The sequence below is a fragment of the Carex rostrata genome, chromosome 30 (genome assembly GCF_964058835.1).
Source record: "Carex rostrata chromosome 30, lpCarRost1.2, whole genome shotgun sequence".
Lineage (NCBI taxonomy): Eukaryota > Viridiplantae > Streptophyta > Magnoliopsida > Poales > Cyperaceae > Carex > Carex rostrata.
Genome location: NC_135947.1, coordinates 3,447,613 through 3,466,021, shown reverse-complemented (window position 1 = coordinate 3,466,021; position 18,409 = coordinate 3,447,613). Strand labels below are relative to the sequence as shown.

The window sequence follows — 18,409 nt, the reverse complement described above, 5'->3', positions numbered from 1 at the left end:
GATTGATAAAGGTTCCGATCAGAACAAGTAAGAATAATTGAGTTCAATTAAAAGAAATGTGATAAAAAGATGGTGTTAATTAAAAATTATAGATAAGAACCTTCAAAATCAAGTAGAGAATTAAAATACTTCAGAATTTATTTAATTTATCAAATGTACCATTAAACCCTAGATAATAAGTAGAGCTCTGGCTTTTACTAATGAAAGCACATTCTTTCTTTATTTATTAATTGATTTTTGGCAGGCAATTAATTAATTGTTTTTAATGATCACCTTTTATATTATTCGATTTGCAAAAATATTCTCCACCATCAAAATTTGACATTAATTTCCAGACATGTTAACAACCAACTCAACTCAACTCCATCAAAATACTGCGCCTTTTCTCTCATAAAAAAGTGTCTACTTTGTTGTTGTGGTTATCCATCGCATAATATGGATCGTATTGGAACCTTTATTTACAAATAAACAATCAACTCAACGCCCAGTGACGGCCCCTCAGCCGTATTTGTAACAATGGCCAATCATGATCGCAATGATTAGAAACTGTAATTCGAGCTGCAAATTTAGGTTACCTGCTTATTTAAAAAATCATAATAAAGAAAAAGTTTAGATCCTCAAGCTCACAGTAACAATTTAATTGTTCAGTCAAGTGTAATCATCGCTGATGCGATTTCTTTTTCCTAATTAATTAATTCTGCATAATCTTCTATTTCGAGACGTCCTGTTTATATTTTTTAAATTGATGGGACACACGTGTAACGACCGTTGGGTTTTGGATTACAGTGTTGTTTATTTATTTTCTGTCAACGTGTCACGTATGAAATTCTTATAATTGCCCCTTTAGAAATTTACTATTGGATTTGAGCGGTGCATATCCAATGATGCTAATGCTGTAAATTTTCAGTATTTATGTATTTATCTTGAAATTCTTGATTTATACCTTATAATGTTGTACATTTATGTATTTATCTTGAAGTGGAAGTATGTTATGAAAATGTCAACATATTTCTGTAATATTTTTTTATTAATCGATGAAATTTTCAGTCAAGAGTAATAATAAAATCAATCTCAACTTACCTCTCTATTTTTTAAACTTTAATATTACCATTTTAATATTAATATAGTACGTGCAATTTCAAGTTTATTCCTGCTAAGGATTAAAAGAACAAATTTCGATCATAACCCATCAACTGGACATTCTTCTACCAACTTATAACAATGCAAGCAAATTACAAATGACTTCTTAATTTTTTTCAAAAAAATATTACATAATTCCTTTATAGAACAAAAGAAAATAATGGTAAAATTAAAATGGAGATGAAACATATAAATGTTCAAATTAATTATATGTAGATATTAAACCCATTACAAAATACAGATGAACTAACTTGGATACCAAATAATTGGATAATCAACTAACTCATATTTTAGAGCAAACCTAATAATTTTTGAATAAAAACACCAATAATTTCACACGTGCACATACAAATTTGAAGCGTTTTAAAAATGATAACATATACCTTTTGAATTACAAATTAAAATAGCAAAAAGCTTGCTATATATATACGCTATTTGGCTTGCACAGTAAATAGCTTGTACAGACTATTAGTCTTTTAATGAACATGAAAGACTAATATAAGAAATTTCGATGTGTATTCTTAGTAAGATTAGACGTCCATATATTTAAATTTAGTGGACTATATATGTTTCCATGTCGGTATCTATATCAATGTAGCACTATTATATTGTGTTAATTATATACGTACGTAACTACTTACATTAAAATAGATACTAGTAAATTCATTCGGATAATTATGAGAGCATACTCATAAATATTTTTAATATGCCTAACGTTTTACCTTTTCAGCTAATTGCAGGCATAAAAATTTAGAAAAAAATTACTAAAATAGCCTATTTTCAAAATACAAGCAGCAAACACAACATTTTGACATACTCTTAATTATTTCAAAATACAAGCAACAAACACAACATTTTGATATACTCTTTACTCTTTTGTGTGGCAATATTCTTTTTTGTTTTTGTGATGTCACTTGAAACAAAGAAGGGCTTGTTCATAAATCTGAAATCCGAGGGGCTTAAATATGTAAATAAAGCACAAAACAAGGAAAAAGACAAAAGAGTTTGGATTGGAGTAATCAAGTAATTGTTGGCTTTTCGAAAAGAAGAACATCTCGAGGACCGAGAAATCGGTCAATCCCGATTAGAGACACGAGATAAGTTTCAAAAGACGTAACCAACAAACTGGACGCATTGCATATTTGCATGAGAAAAGAGAACGACTTGTTGTATGATATCATGAGACTAGAGTATACATAACCTGACATCTGGTCCCACTTTCAGACAAGTCCCGTCACTTCGTTACTCCAAAGCTGGTTACTGAGGTGCTTTGCTTGGTTCCCTCAAAAGTCGCTGTGGAAAGAAATGGATAATTAAGTACTTGTACAGATTATATTTGAAACAAAGTATTTAACAATGGTAATGGTCGATTAAGTAATTTATCAACGAAAAAGTTAATTTTTATAACTATATTTTTTGTATCAGACTTCGTAGAATTTTATAACTGATTAGTCCTATATTGTTGAAAAGATTGAAAAATCAAGAATGTACATTTATTAACACTTCATTTATGAGAAACCAGAATTTATGTTGCACTGAATATAAAAATACATTAAAGTGATGAAGAATTTATATTTTATCTTTTTTTTTTCGTAATTTATTTTTCTCAATTGTTATGGTTGTTATGTAAATATGACTATCAATATCTCTTACCAATAAGTCAGTTAACGTCATCGGTGAAAATATTAATTTCAACACTTTTTAAAGGCAATTAGGAAGGAAATGTTACCACTTAAATATTGATATTTTAGCATTTTTAATAAAATAAATAATCAAGTTGACTGTATCATAACATTAAATATTAATTTTAGAAAAATGATAATCACGACTCACAATAGTAATTTTTATTAAAAATATGGAGGTACAATTTTGAATTATTTCCACAATTTGTAACAAAAATTAGGGGAAAAATATTGCCGATTTACCTCCCAAATTTGAATCATAATATTTTTGATAAATTAAATCTAATACTTTTATTTGTCCAATTAATCACTAAAAATGTACATGTAATTAAGGTGAACAAGTCATAACTCATAACAACCAACAACAAAATAATAATTCCACACACAAATAACAAAACCAAAGCGCACCACACAAGATCTTTTGTACTTGAGCCGACCTCTGGTCAATATAAGAGATGGAGATCTCGGTTCTCAAGACATAATGCAATGAAAACATAACAGATGGTAGCTTTCATTTCTATGTTTTTGATGAGCTGTGCTTTTTTCTTTTCTTCTCTCACGTAGGTTTAAGCATTTTTTTATGTAAAATTTTCTCTCTCGGTTGAAGTGCACTGAACTGCTCGTAGTTTGTAACAGCAATTGGATTCGGTCTTTGGATGAAAAAGCTGGATCGGCTTTGGCGTCTTATACCATACGATTATACGCTTCCCAAAATATGCTTCTGTTTCTTTGATTCTCTCTCTTTTCGACCTATATCGATCTACGATTCTACGTAGAGAGGAAGAGCGATGTGATTGGACAGCAATCTCTAGGTTTATCTCTCTGGTTTGGTCTCTGCATACCTTTTGAATGATCTGCTCCCTTCCATCAGCTGCTACTGCTATAACACGCAACATAGTATGAAACGAAATGGATCATAGATGGTACGTAGATCTAGCGCGCATCATCCATCGTGTCTCGTGTGTCATGAAATATAATTTCCATAAACTATAAAATTCTTGATTCATGTTTATTATAAGAGGAGGGATCAAGTTACAACAAGTTATCACAACTATTTTTTATATTTTCAAAGTCTAAATCGTTGATTCAAACCGTTCAACATGATCTCCACAATAAAATGTGTCTCCAGATCAAATTTTATATTTTTTTAAATTTTTTTACTATTCATTAAGATGGGTACAAAATTCAATGGTCTGAATTTGACTAGTTTTTGTACCCATATTAATAAATAGTAAAAAAAATTCAAAAAATGTAAAATTTGGTCTCCAAGCACATTTTATTGTGGAGATCACATCTAACGGTTTGGATCAACGATTTGGACTTTGAAAATGTAAAAAATAGTTGTGGTAACTTGTTGTAACTCAAAAATTGTTATAACTTGATCCCTCCTCTTATTATAAATATGATTCGGTAATAGTTTATAATTTTATAAGTGGAACGAATAACATCAATTTTCTAAAATAAAAGTCCTCATTCTCCTTTGTCTAAAATAGTGAAATTGTGTTGAACTCTTTTCCGGGGTCATCAAATAATGGTCACATATAGATTCTTATTCTTGACAAAGTTTAGGCTCTGTTCGGCCGCGTTACTGTTCCCGTGAGAAAGAAAAACTTCAGCTCAGCTGAATTTTTTTCTCTCACAGAAACAATACTTTTCAGTTTAATTCCTGTGCCTATGCCCATTCCCAATTAGAGGCCGAACAGACCCTTAATTTATATGCATGTGGAATTAAATTATTTTATCAGCATCAATTTTCAATAGTTCAAGAATACAAAATCTTTTAATGCGAACCGCATGTTTCTAAACTGAAAGCTAAACAAAAGAAAAACGCATGTACATCAGTACATGGACAAAATAAATAAAATGGATTAAAACTTACATTTAAGATGCATGGGAAAATTAAGATTCTTGAAAAAACAAATTACACCTTTGAACTTCTTTTGCAGCGAATTAGTTCTTGAATTTAAAAAAAAAAAAAAAACAGTTGGCTATTCAACTTTTAAAAATAACAACTTACGCACTGTCACAAAATATTTATGTGCTCCAAGTTAGTCTTGAAAACTTCAATAAACAGTGAATCCGAACCTGCTGTAATCCCGGAAGGAATTACAGGGTCCTGAAATTCCAATATCAACCGTTCAAATATTTTCTGCACAGATCTCGAAAAAAAGTAAGTTTTCATGCACAAATCTCAAAAAAGACCAACGGTTCGGATTGGGATTACAAGGTCCTGTAATTCCCAAAGAATTACAGCAGATTTATTTTCATAAACAGTTGGTCTTTCAACTTTTGCAGCCGATCAGAGACAGCTCGATCGTTCAGTTGATTAAAAGTACTGATTCATCAAAATACGAACTTGTGGTACTGGAGCAGTGGAGCTTGACCCATAATTTGGCTCCATGGGGATCAATCAATTAATCATGATATGTGCCGCCTGGTTAACAGAAAGCTGGTGTCTTTCTTTCCAGTTTCATGCAAAATAAAATTGTATTTGTTGTTTTCTTTGACCAGGTATTAAGTGTACAGTAGTTCGATCGGGCAGGAATAAAAAGACCAATCAATAGAGTGCTAATATAAAAACTTCTAGGATTTATCATGTTTCTTTTCATGATCATATGGTAAGTTATATCATGAGGTTTTCTAAAATCAAACTCAAAAAATAATTACTGAGTAATTTAATTTATTATAATTCATATTTATTAGCGAATATTTTCTTACAAACAATTAATCATTTTTCTGTCACTGCAGAGAATATGATCTACTAAATTATTGTCCATACTAAAACATAACTAAACTAGCTAGCCATGTATTCTAATTTCTAATGATATAAATGCAAGTGCTTACACACCTCTTGCATCTTAGCATGCTTGCGTCTTAACTTACACCTGTAACAACATTTTATGCATAAACGTTAGTCTTAAACTGTTGGGTATTTATAACTATAAATGTTTAAAAGTTGCATTATTAATTGTTTAAACTTTTACAACAGTGTATTTATAACTAGTACCATGGGGCTGATACATAAATATATCTATAAATGTTTTATAGCTGTATTAATTTTTTTTTAATCATGCATGTATTGTGTAGCTATTTTCATATATAGTGCTTGTCTAGCTGTTTGGTCTAATATAATCATAAACATCCAAGTTTATTTAAGTTTGTATTGTCAAGCTATCTATATAACAAAGTGTTTATATTTAATATTGCTGTGTTTAAAATTTGAAATATTTAGTTTTAGAGTTTATATTAAGGTTTGTATTGCCAAGCGGAAGACCAAAAATTCGCTCTAACAATAATAAAACAACGAGGGTCACGTGATCAAACGGCATCTAGCACGTGTGACTCGGATGTCAAGGATTGTATATAGAACAGTGCAAATGCAACATGTCCAGTCTTTTCCCGTTACCGTCCCAGAAACCAGTGTATTGTATAGATCCATCCAGGTACACTGGTAGAGAGATCAGAATCATGACAGCAGCAGCAGCTTGATAAATGAGTTGCATCGTTTATCTATTCTGACATGTAGACCCCTATTTTTTGTGATGTTACTGCTAAAGCCAAGTTTAAAACGGTCCATATACTCTGCTATAGAAATTGCTCGAATGCATGCATGATGCATCTAATTGTTGTTTGATTTTATGCATGTGGTGGATTCCAGTTCATGCATTGAATATTTGCAATAAAATGGCATCAGACCGATTCTGTGTGTCTCTCTTTTGCTTGAATGAGATCAGAGCCTCGTGATTGGGAAATAGTTGGACTGACATTTAAAAATTATAAAATTGGAAATTAATCTGTAAAAATTTGGAACTTTTATAATGAAATTTCTGATTTTGTAATATTTAATTTTTCTTTTTCTAGTAAAAACAAATCCCATTGGAGAGATGTAGATTCATGGGAGACTGTTCCAGGAGTCACATGCATCTTTTGACCGCGTTAGACTAACAATATCCCTTTCTTCTCTTTCTCTCTCTAAAAAGGCATTCTTGTATCTTGTTGCATCTCTACTTCCAAAGATTTGGCGCCTTGTTGTAGAGTTGATAGTTGATACTCTTCACTGTATTCATCGTAAGAGAGACATAGAGAGAATACCCTGCAAGAGTTGCTTTGCTACACTAGTTGCTAAGTGCTACTAGTCATAGCTCAAATAACCAGAAGAGAAAGAAGAGAGAGAAACATAGATAGGATGATCTGACAGACCGGGTCGACTCATTTCATTAGTCATTAGCCTCCACTGCATCTCTGCCTTGCACACATCCCAATCTGATTCGCTTTCTCTCTCTTTCGTTCTCTTTCTTCAGAGCATATATTACACGACATTACTTGTGTGTACCATGCACATAAAAATGTGCATCCATCCGTCTTTTCTAACCTTTGTCATTCGTATCAAGATATATATACATAGATTATATCAATTTTGTATGTTTTAGATTCATTCATATAGGGATTCTACACAAGCACTAAACCCTAACAAAAGACAAACCCCACAATCAATTTTTTCTCTTCCCAATACCACAAACCCCCTTCGTAATCTACCTACTAATTAAACTCTCTCTGTCTACTATTAAAACCCCACCTCTCTCTTTTCTATCCTTGACTTATCTCCATTAACTGATCAGCAATGGCGCCATCTTTCTCTATTCTCTTTCCCATCTCTTCATCAAATTGCACAGATGAAGAGCTCTCCGATAACTACAGCTCCATTACTACTTCTTCATCGCCTACCTCTAGTACTACTTCTTCAGTTGATTGCACTCTCTCTCTCGGCACTCCTTCGACCCGGCAAAATGATGGTACATGGTACAAACAAAGCTCATCATCTACTGCCATGTATTGGGATAATATCCTCTCAGAACCAACTAAGCATGAAACTAGTGGTTGTAATAATGGTGCATTGAAGGGGTGTAATGGTAATGGCACGCTCGGTGGGGACCCGCTTTTGCTCGCGCGAAGATGCGCCAACTGCGACACTACCTCGACTCCTCTCTGGAGAAACGGCCCCCGCGGCCCCAAGGTATATCTTCATTCAAATGGTAAAAACAAGGCTATTTATATTATTTCATCCTAGAAACAAATGCTTGCCTCATTTACTTGCGTTGTTGGTAGTTGTACTATATTGATCTTTACTAATAGATCTCATGTTATGGTACATAATGTTGAATGTTGAATCAAAATATATGTTATTCAAATTAAAAAATAGAATATCGGTTCTGTTTCTTGACATTTTTCTAATAAGCTCATGAATCATACTCGGAATCCATTGATACAAATACAACACTGAATCCATTGAATCACACTGGTCATAAAAACATAATGTATTGCCAGGATGCCCCTTTTATATAAAGCATCTTCATTTTTCGTTATTTGCTAATTTTTATTCAAATATGTCCCTGTAGTCTTTGTGCAATGCATGTGGTATCCGGTACAAGAAGGAAGAGAGAAGAGCTGCCACCACATCTGCTATACCAGTTGAACAGGGAACAGCTTGTGGTTACCAGCAAGCACAACCATGGGCTTTTTATGGCTCTACAAAAAGTGGGCCCATCTCGATTTATGGTCATGATTCATCTGACAATGCTGACATGGCATCGTACCTCCCATGGCGGTTCAGTGCTGTACCTGTTCAAGAGAGAACCACCTTGTTCCAGTATAACTAGCCAATTTATTTAGGTTAATTATAGTAGGAAATGTTGCGGTATTCTCATCTTTTAATTTTCATTTTGGATTTTCATTTTGGAGAGTATAACAGCACGAAAATCCATGTGATGTCTAGGGTAGGTACTTGATTAGAAGAATAATATATTTTTTTTTTTTGAAAAAAAAGGAAAACGTCTTTTCTCTTGCTAGTTTCCTTAATTTTCTTTTATTTTTTATTCATGTTAAGGAATTTGGCTAGTATAACATCAGTGTCATTTAAGTCTATATAACACTAACTTTAAAACCTATCAAATCGACTTTGAACGACTAATTCAAACCGTTCAAACCGACTGACATTATGAGTGATGCGTTTACATACAATTTTTTTATATTTTTTTTATATTTTTGAGTTATTTTAGTATCAAATCAAGCTGTAAAAATATTGAAAAATTAATATATTAAAATTAACTTAAAAACTCACACATTTGACTGCTTGACTTAGTACTAAATAAATTCGAAAAGTTATAAATTTTGCATGTAAACGTACAACTAATGAAGTAGATCGGTTTGAACGGTTTAGATTTACCGTTTGAAGCCGATTTGATAGGTTTTAGAGTTGGTGTTATATAGGTTAAAATGACACTAATGTTATACTAGCCAAACTCCATGTTGAGTAGACAAATCTATTCTATTTAATCATCGTTCAAACATAATATAAGTTTATTTGCGGGAGAAAGGAAATAATTTTAGTTTGACATAAAAAAATCTATCGAATTAAGACGTGAATTCAAGGATATTAAACAAATTAAGTACTATTCTTTAAATGTCGGCTAATACTCTGGATAATTGTATTTAATTTTAGAATGATAGACATGGAATTTATGTCACACTTCAAATCCGGGACGGAACAGTTTGTTACATATATTTAATATATACAAGACAATTTATATTTGTATGCATTACTAATATCACAATTTAAAATACTACCGTACTTCAATTTCTTCCCAAATATTTACAATGTTTAAGTACATAAATAAAATCAAAGTATCATCCTAATAATACAAGAGAGTGCTAAACAAAATACGATGAGTAGCAATTAAATGTGTAAATTTTACTTTACTCAATTCACCATGTTTGGTTGTGGCCTAAAGGGTGTAATAAGGAGTTTAGGCCTCGTTATTCCACCAAACGTGCTTTAATTAAGCCGGACTAAGATGATATAAGTCGATCTTTAGGTCAGCCTAAATTAAATCACGGAACATAGTGGTTTAATTTTTATTCCACCTCGTGGCCTAATTTGAATGATTATAATAATATTTTATTTGTATATAATTAATATTTTCTTATTCATAATTACTATTAATATGTAATTATATAATTAATATGTTATATTGTTAATATATTAAATAATTATTATAATACTATTATATAATTAATATCCTTTTATTAATAATAATTATTAATAAATAATTATATAATTATTATGTTATATTGTAAATATATTAAATAATTATTATATAATATTGTAATATATTATAGTTATTATTAATATATTAATATTGTGTAATTACTAATTAGTATCTTATTAACTATATAAAACTATATAATTAATATGTTATATTGTTAATATATTAAATAATTATTATAATAATATTATAATATTTTATAGTTATTATTAATATATTAATATTATATAATTAGTATCTTATTATTAATGTATAATTATATAATTAATATCCTATATTGTTAATATATTAAATAATTATTATAATAATATTATAATATATTAATATTATATAATTAATATTTTCTTATTCATAATTACTATTAATATGTAATTATATAATTAATATGTTATATTGTTAATATATTAAATAATTATTATAATAATATTACAATATATTATAGTTGTTATTGATATATTAATATTATATAATTAGTATCTTATTATTAATTTATAATGATATAATTAATAATTAATATTGTTAATATAGTAAATCATTATTATAATAATATTATAATATATTATAGTTGTTATTGATATATTAATATTATATAATTAGTATCTTATTATTAACAATTATTATTAATTTATAATTATATAATTAGTATTTTATTATTAACATATAATTAATATTTTATATTATTAATATATTAAATAAAATTTATAATAATATATAATATATTACAATTATTATTAATATATTAATATTATATAATTAGTATCTTATTATAAATAATTAACCAATTTAGGCTTTCAAAACTTTAGTCCTCCACCAACTCTAACCAAACAAGGAATAGTTTAAGCTATGATTTAACTTTAGGTCTCAACCAAATATGAATAATTTAGACCTCCTTAGCTTTAGGCCACAACCAAACATGAGGTTTAGCTTTAAACTAACAATTATGTTCTAACTCAGTCCAAAATCTCTCCTGTATTCAATATTTAATTAAGTGGAACGGGTGGGGTGAGAGTTCAAACCTAAACTCTCAGTGCGTTATTTAGTTCTAGCATGTGAATCTGTATAGTTTGCCTAGAACAAATACCAATTGAGTCGCGTAACCACTACAAGATAATACAAACACAAATATGTATATTACATTTTCATGGTTTCATAATATGACCTGAAGTCCTTAACTAATAGTTAACCGTAACCAGATTTGGGATCTTAAGTTTAGTTTAATAATTTTCTTTCATCAAGGATTAATATCAGTTTGGAAACTATCACATCCATCTATCAATTCATATATATGCAAATGTGTACAGATGCTTCAATTAAAATTTAAAAGAATAATAGTCTGAGGGCAGTTGTCAAAATTTATTTGGTTTTCTAAACCATTTTACCAGATCTGGTAAGTAGATGGCTTAAACCAATTAAACAGTTATGGATCACAGTCAAACAATCAGTTTATCAATTTGATTTAGAATTCGTACGTTTTACATAATTTCAAAATTTGCCACATCTGAGAAGTAACGACTAGCAATAAACGTGACGATTATGATCTGCATAGTGTAAATTACGATTTCAATCCCATCCAAGGTATGGAAACACTTTACGATAACCGGGTACCGATCTATATATGTATATAAAATATGGTAATGCCTTTCTGCGTGACATCTGTAAAACTGTATTTGAGAAAACAGAAAAGAGAAAAGAAAAGGTATTAGCAGCTGTGAATACTATTATAATTTTTATGATATAGACAAATTCAATAAAACAAATTATAGCTGTCCAGAAAAATCAATACCTTTTGTTAAAAAAAAATACATTCAAATCCTGAACATGATTTCTCGTTTGAAGATGGAAAATGAAAAAAAATTCCATATTGATCAAATTGAGAAATTACAGCCTGTCATGACATGAATAGGTCCAGTGCTGGTACCAGGAACTCAGTTATTTTGTGCACGAAAAGCATCTTCGTCCAAAATTAGAGGGGGAATGATCCACTTTCCATTAGCATTCATGCTATTATTGAGTCCACCTAAAAATAAGTCAACAGATGGAAAGATATTCTGTGAAGCTAGTCAAGGGGAATTTTTCAATGAGGAAAAATATGAAAACATTATCACATTTGCTTCCAAAAGAAGAGGTATCAAGCAAAACAACCCCTAAAATACAAAAATTATACACAAACCAAAGCAAGGTTAATTTGGATGCGATCGAAGAAAAAAATATTATGTTTTACCGAGTGTCAGGTACATATTTTAGAGGGTCATATAATAATCATATCCTTACATAAGAATAAAGATGATACTGATAGCCGATTTATTGTGGGGAAGTAAAATATTTTTCCTCTGTATGAAGATTTTTATGTAAATTGAGTAATTGACATATGCATCCAGTGATTCTGAAGGACATATAGCTATTTAATCTTGTAAAATTCTCTTTATGCATGTTACTTATGCAGTATATGTGCTTCATCAAAATAAACCTTCTCAGAAAATAAAGTCGAAACTCCACTGAGTTTGTAAGTCTTTTCTTTTCCAAATTTTACCTTCTTTTGTTGCCTCTTCACATCTTTTGAAGTAATTCAACACTAAACCAGGATCAATTTTTTTTGATAAGGCCTCGTAACTCTTTTCAGCATCAGTAATGCACTTTATCTACAAATGAGATCAAATCAAAACCAGATGAATGCATATTAGCCAGCATACATCATGCCCAATTAAAACAAAGGAACCAGTGTAGATAACCTTACAAGCATTTTGGGTGCAAGAGTAGCCCCATAAAAAGCCACAAACATGCGAAGTATGTTGAAGGTGTTGTTTGCCACATCCTCCTAAAAAAGGACCCCCACCTTTAGTGTAATTTCAATTATAAAAATTATTCCCAAGTGAATTGAAAATCATACCTCATAGTCATATCTGCAAAAGGAATTCAGTCTTAGTTAGAAACCTACCACTACTTGTCACACAAGCACTATGGTATAGTGATGGTTTTGGATCTCTTATTTCCTTCACTTCTTTTCTAGAGTTAATTGTGGAGACTTGAGAATTAAAACAACTTACAAGTAGGGAAAAAAAAAACAAGAAAACAACTACATAAATTAAATGTGAGGCCTGATGTGGGTATATATTGGTTCAAACTATTGGAGTAGGTGATAAACAAATGAGTATTGCAAGTCTTACAATAAAATGTTGAAATGATATGCTGTTTAGTAATCTATAAGTCAGTTTACATTTAACAATAATATATGAAAATAAACAAGGATACTTACAAGTCGTCAGATACCTCTACAAGAAATTCTGACACAGAAAGAAACTCCATGTGCAATTCATTCACCTAACTCAAAACATGGTTGTGATGGCTTCAGAAACTTCATTAGATTAAGGCACAAAAATTGCCAATATTAAATGGAACATGTTAGTTTCCATTAACCTAATTTAGCAGTTGGGTATTACCAAATATTGCAGGTTATCAGGCGGGGTGCCAGCTCTCGGGCCAAGCAAAAGAAAAAAGAAATGTTTGATATTTTCAAAAATGAAAAACCATATTTACCTCTTGACCTCTTAACTGGTACAACAAGAGGTTCAGAACCCGATAATCAAATGACTTCAGATGAATGGCCTTTAACACATCTTCAATCAATATCTGTAAAATAATCATTAATAACTGTAAGCACTTCCAGCTTTCTTACCAAAGTATATAATGAAGTAATATTACTGGTTCCAGGAAATGAGCATTAAGCCAAAATTTAGCTAATAAATGTATCGAATACCAATCAATAGTGCATTTAAGACTCAATGTAATCAGTATCAGCCTTAATTATTCCTCAGACGTACAATTAAACCTTGATTTAGTCCATCAACCCAAAATTTCACAAATAATTACAGTTAAAAGCATCAACCTTTTCTTTTTTAGTTAAAGCTTGGCAAAGCTTCGTCTCAAGAGCCCAGTACAGAATTCCTGATTTTAGTTCATCAATAATTCTACAGAATTAGAGAAGAAACAAAGTAAAAAAGTAAAGTAAGAATTAAAAAAACGGATCAATTAATTTACTAATTAGCAAGCAAATATGGTATAACAGATCTCAGGAAAGGTACAGGTGAACTTTTGGTAAGCATTAAAAAAAAAAAAAATTAGAAGATGATCTGAAGTAGATAAAAAAAAAAAATTATTAGTATTGATGAGTTTGGAAAAAAAAAGGAAACCCACCTGTCAGTTATCAGCCCTCGGTCTTGAAGCAGACTAATGAGAGGATTAAATGCATCAGAACCAAAGATTTTTGGAAGAGAAATCTCCATAATCTTCTCTGCCATATTAACCTATCAAAACATAAAAGAAAACTAAAGTGAAAGTTGATTCGGTCCTAATATGAACTGGACAAAAATTCCATCTTACTATGAGAGAGGTACCATAATTACCGGTTTGGGTAAAAGGCATTTCTGGTCAAAGTTGGGAACCTTGAAATCAACCGATAGAAAACTGCACTGTTATTTAATTTCATTTAATTTCCTTTTTAAGACCGATTCTTTATCTCAAGCATACAACATGCAAAATCCTGAGGACCTCATATAGATGCACACTTTTAGTGGATAAGGAATAATCTAACTGAATTTTTTATTTCCAAAGGAAGTGCACATATTCATTATATGTTAGACTTCAATTCGAGCTCACACCAATCATAGGGGTTCCTTTGTAACACCATAAATCATGGCACTTCTTGCAAATACTAAGAATTAGCACTCACATTATCAGATGTACTTTCAGCGGAGGCGGTGTTTTTAGACCCCTTGGACAAATTCTTTTCATTCCAAGTATCAAGCTACACAAGACATTTGAAAACACAATTTATTCACAAAACAAAACAAAAATAACAGTAGCAATTTTTGGGTCAATGATGCCTTAGTTAACACAATTGAATAACTTACATTGGCAAAGTGATATTTGATTGTCAAGATATCACATAATATAATCACCTGATATATATAGCTTTCGGTAAATGATAGGATAGGAAGGAACTTAAAAATAGACTTCGGCTGATTTGCATCCATGCCATGAAACATAAAGTAGGACCTGCACTGTATTCTCAAAACATTACATAATAGAGAAATATAAGTTCTCCAACATAACATTTCACATCATGGTATTCCACATAGTACTACTAGTTACGGCCCCAGTTGGACAGTAATCAATACATTTGATCACACTTGCATTTTCACCCCTCTTGGCTTGTTTGGTGCATTATGCACTTACGGTTGCTTAAAAGGGTTTAGATGCCAATTAATAAGACAAAAGATCTGACGTGCTTACAAAATCCTCAAGGGTGGAGTTAGCTCTCTGCATTGAATCTAAACAAATGAGGGGCATATCCAGAAATTCTGGTCCTTTGAGTTCAATTTCATCGTTTTTCATAGCTTTTGAAGGAATGCCAGAGTATACATCTACTTCTCCTGGGTTTCAGTAATCAGTACAAATTCACCATATTAAAATACCGCAAATCAATATGACGTCTAGGGGTATTCGCCGGGTCCAGTTTATTTGGTTTAAATGGATCAGTTCGGTTTTTCGGTTGAATTACTTTGGTTATATATATTTGGTTCGGTTTAGATTTTGCAAAACCAAAAAGACTGAACTGACCGAACTCTATATGGCTCAAATCCATGCTTCATATATAATGTATGTAATATTAACAACAAGTCTTTTGGTTTGGATATTTTAGAATATTTACATATTTTGTATGGAATTGAACAATGTATGTAATGACAACAACTTATAATATATTTCTATGATTATAAATGTTGTTGTGTATGTATTGAGTTTTGACCTTTCAAATCTAATCTCTCTTATTTCGGTTCAACCAAACAAACCAAAATTTATTTTGGTTCGGATGTTCAGGAACAGTAGGTGGTATGGATTACCTTGATCCATTTCATCAAATTCAAAGAAACTTAACTCTTCAATGACTTCAGGAGTAACCTGTTTTCATAAGAACAAAGAAAGAATAAAAAGATAATTCAAAAAAATTGAGGCTAAGTCAAAAGGTTCATTTTGCTCTGAATTGGAGAATTGTGGGTAAAAGAAGGTATGTTGGTTCCTGTTTCATATGGGTCCTGCTTAATCAAGAATTTAATTACAGCATAAACAGTGACAATTAACTCAGTAAAAATTTATAGAATTGAGGGAAACTGAATCTTAATTGCAGAATCAAGAGTTAAACAAGGATTGCAATAGTACAAGTACAATTTTTACATCAATACCCTACATATAAAACCCGTTAAACATCTTTAAAATTGTATTACATCAAGTTTTTATAAAATATTCTAAAAAAATAATTTAAATTTGCCTTATTGAGAAAGTCTAGTGCCAGAGAATACTTCTTCTCTACGCTTAGCATCCCACAAGGCTGCACCTACATACGAAAAAATAAAGTATCAACAATTAAATTTCATTAGCATTTCCTCGAACACTTCAAGTGCATTCCTTTTACTTGGCCATTTTGAGCAGTAATTATACATAAAACTTCCTCTACTACATGGGAAAAGAAGTTCAGTAAATTTGATGATGCTTGAGGCACAGGAAGCAAAATGTCATTTCTAAGTTAAAGAAAAAAAAAAAGGTTGGGTTAAAACGGTGTCAGAGAAAAAATACAAAGAAGAGAAGGAGATCAGCGAGAAAGCGATCGGAGTGGAGATCGATGCCAGAGGAGAGGCCATGAGAGTCCATGAAAGCAAGCGTGCTCTGCACTCTCTCCAGCTTCCTCAGTGCTTCCATCTGAGTTAAAACTACTGGAGAGCTATACCACTGGAGAGGAGACAGAAGGGGCTGAAGAGAAAATTAAAAGAAAGAGAGGGATGGGCGACGATATTAGAAGAGGGAACAGCACTCAAATTTTGGGCTGAGAAATTGGAAGCCCAAATTGTTTTCATTTTACATACGAGATCAATATTTTTTGTGTGTTAGGCCTAAAACGAAAATATTGTTAAGAATAAATGAGAAACAATGACTCAACAATTTATAATTCTTCTATAAGTTTGAAGGGCGGAAACAACATAAATTTCACACAAAAAATTTCTAACATTTCTTCTTTTTTCTTCGGATTTTCTTCGTTAATATATATTTTTTTTAAAATAAGGCTACAAGGCCCGTTTCATATAGAAACTAATTGGTAACTTTTCTTGGTTAATAAATCGGCAGCAGAAGTGCAGAACCATAGTTTGGTTTTTATTTGCGTGGTACACAGAAATAGCAAAAGAGAAGGGCACCAAGTAAAATGAAAATAGCGCTCTTTTACGTATAAACCCAACATTATATTCGAGGATATTTTTTTAGTTCGAACAAAAATTTCTTAAAAAAAAGTTTGTCAAACTAAGTGTATTCCTTTATTAGATAAGATAAAATAATATACTTATGTCAATTAAAATATTAATATAGAAAGATTAAAAAAAAAAATAGGCCGAAGCTCCACGATGCTTCGTACCTAGTTAGTTATATTATGCTGAAATTTATTGGTGATAAGATGGAAATAATAATAAAAAAAAAGTTACAGTCTGAAATTACAAATGACTGGAAAAATTCTTTTTAACGGTTTGAGTCTGTTTGTTCGTCTCATCTTCAGCCTTCTCAGAAGTTGCCACAAAAAATCATAAAACCCCCGACAGTTTCTACCGGTATGCCATCTTTTCTTAGAAAATAAATACTTCTTCCATGTATTATTAAAATTTCAAATTAAAGAGAATAATGTACCTAATTAATTTTTTTATATTGAATATTCTTAGACTCAATTTTTTTCAGTTGTCTTAAATTATCTTTTCAAGTGAATTATATTATTGTAACTATTAATATAGAGTTATATTCCAAATTTACAAATATTTAAATAATAGACACCAGCTACTTAAGGCTAAAAATATGAGTATATGTTTCAAATTTGTTTTGAGCTAGGCATATTTTTGTTTCTTTTAAACCTAAAGGCTAACTAAAAAGATAAATGTTAGAATTTCATTGACAGTAACATTTGTTTTTTTTTTTTAAAGTTAATGGCTTTAAATATCTACTAAATGACTTTATTGATGAATACATATTTATAATTACTCAAATGACCCTAATTTGAATGCATAGACTTTATTTTTTACCTCGGAAATTTTACTATACAGCACAAGCCCTTTGTCAAAACCATACCGGAAATTAAGTCTTGAACTTGATATACATTTGAAGGAGATTTGTGTCTTGTAACAGTAGTTACTCTCATATGAAACAATAACAGACTAATTATTCCTCTTCATATATATTATTCTTTCTGTATATCTGTTTTAATCATCTCATAAAAATTGCCAATACCATTCTGAATCAAAATTTACACATTTACGAAAACATGCATGATACTGGAGATAATTTTAATACATCTTAGAAAAATAACAGAACTCAAAATATCAAATAGTTCAATTAAAAAGCACATAATCATCAACTCGTTCTTTCTAGCTTTCATTATGTAGGGATAGTAAAAACCAC

General features: G+C 30.6%; 2 protein-coding genes across 8 annotated transcripts; one reads left to right on the top strand and one right to left on the bottom strand.

Moving 5' to 3' along the window:
- Positions 1–6,751: 6,751 nt before the first annotated feature.
- Positions 6,752–8,704, top strand: LOC144546952 (GATA transcription factor 15-like). The gene is made up of 2 exons (XM_078295541.1): positions 6,752–7,836; positions 8,219–8,704. The coding sequence occupies exons 1-2, from the start codon at positions 7,444–7,446 to the stop codon at positions 8,477–8,479; spliced, it is 654 nt and encodes a 217-aa protein (XP_078151667.1). The 5' UTR covers positions 6,752–7,443; the 3' UTR covers positions 8,480–8,704.
- A 2,946-nt stretch (positions 8,705–11,650) lies between these two features.
- On the bottom strand, positions 11,651–16,738 carry LOC144547017 (ATP synthase subunit B). Of its 7 annotated transcripts, none has more exons than XM_078295615.1 (14): positions 16,553–16,738; positions 16,248–16,313; positions 15,823–15,880; positions 15,215–15,354; positions 14,881–14,982; positions 14,652–14,726; positions 14,117–14,226; positions 13,809–13,890; positions 13,460–13,552; positions 13,179–13,243; positions 12,813–12,825; positions 12,660–12,740; positions 12,456–12,564; positions 11,651–11,942 (listed from the first exon to the last, which is right to left on the bottom strand). In XM_078295615.1, exons 1-14 carry the CDS (start codon positions 16,673–16,675, stop codon positions 11,851–11,853), a joined length of 1,209 nt encoding a protein of 402 aa, XP_078151741.1. In that variant the 5' UTR covers positions 16,676–16,738; the 3' UTR covers positions 11,651–11,850. The 7 variants fall into 7 exon arrangements, 4 of the variants coding, with proteins under 4 accessions (XP_078151741.1, XP_078151742.1, XP_078151744.1 ...); XM_078295616.1 differs by having other exon boundaries at positions 16,248–16,307; XR_013508955.1 differs by lacking the exon at positions 12,813–12,825.
- Positions 16,739–18,409: the final 1,671 nt, after the last annotated feature.

Bases quoted from the DNA above. Each gene is read 5' to 3' on its own strand.
- LOC144547017 (XM_078295615.1), bottom strand. From the start codon at position 16,675: ATGGAAGCACTGAGGAAGCTGGAGAGAGTGCAGAGCACGCTTGCTTTC. The intron at 13,891-14,116 runs GTGGGTTTCCTT...CTAATTCTGTAG, and splicing joins CGAGGGCTGATAACTGACAG to AATTATTGATGAACTAAAAT. The intron at 13,244-13,459 runs GTAAATATGGTT...GTTTTGAGTTAG, and splicing joins ACCAGTTAAGAGGTCAAGAG to GTGAATGAATTGCACATGGA.
- LOC144546952 (XM_078295541.1), top strand. From the start codon at position 7,444: ATGGCGCCATCTTTCTCTATTCTCTTTCCCATCTCTTCATCAAATTGC. The intron at 7,837-8,218 runs GTATATCTTCAT...ATGTCCCTGTAG, and splicing joins ACGGCCCCCGCGGCCCCAAG to TCTTTGTGCAATGCATGTGG.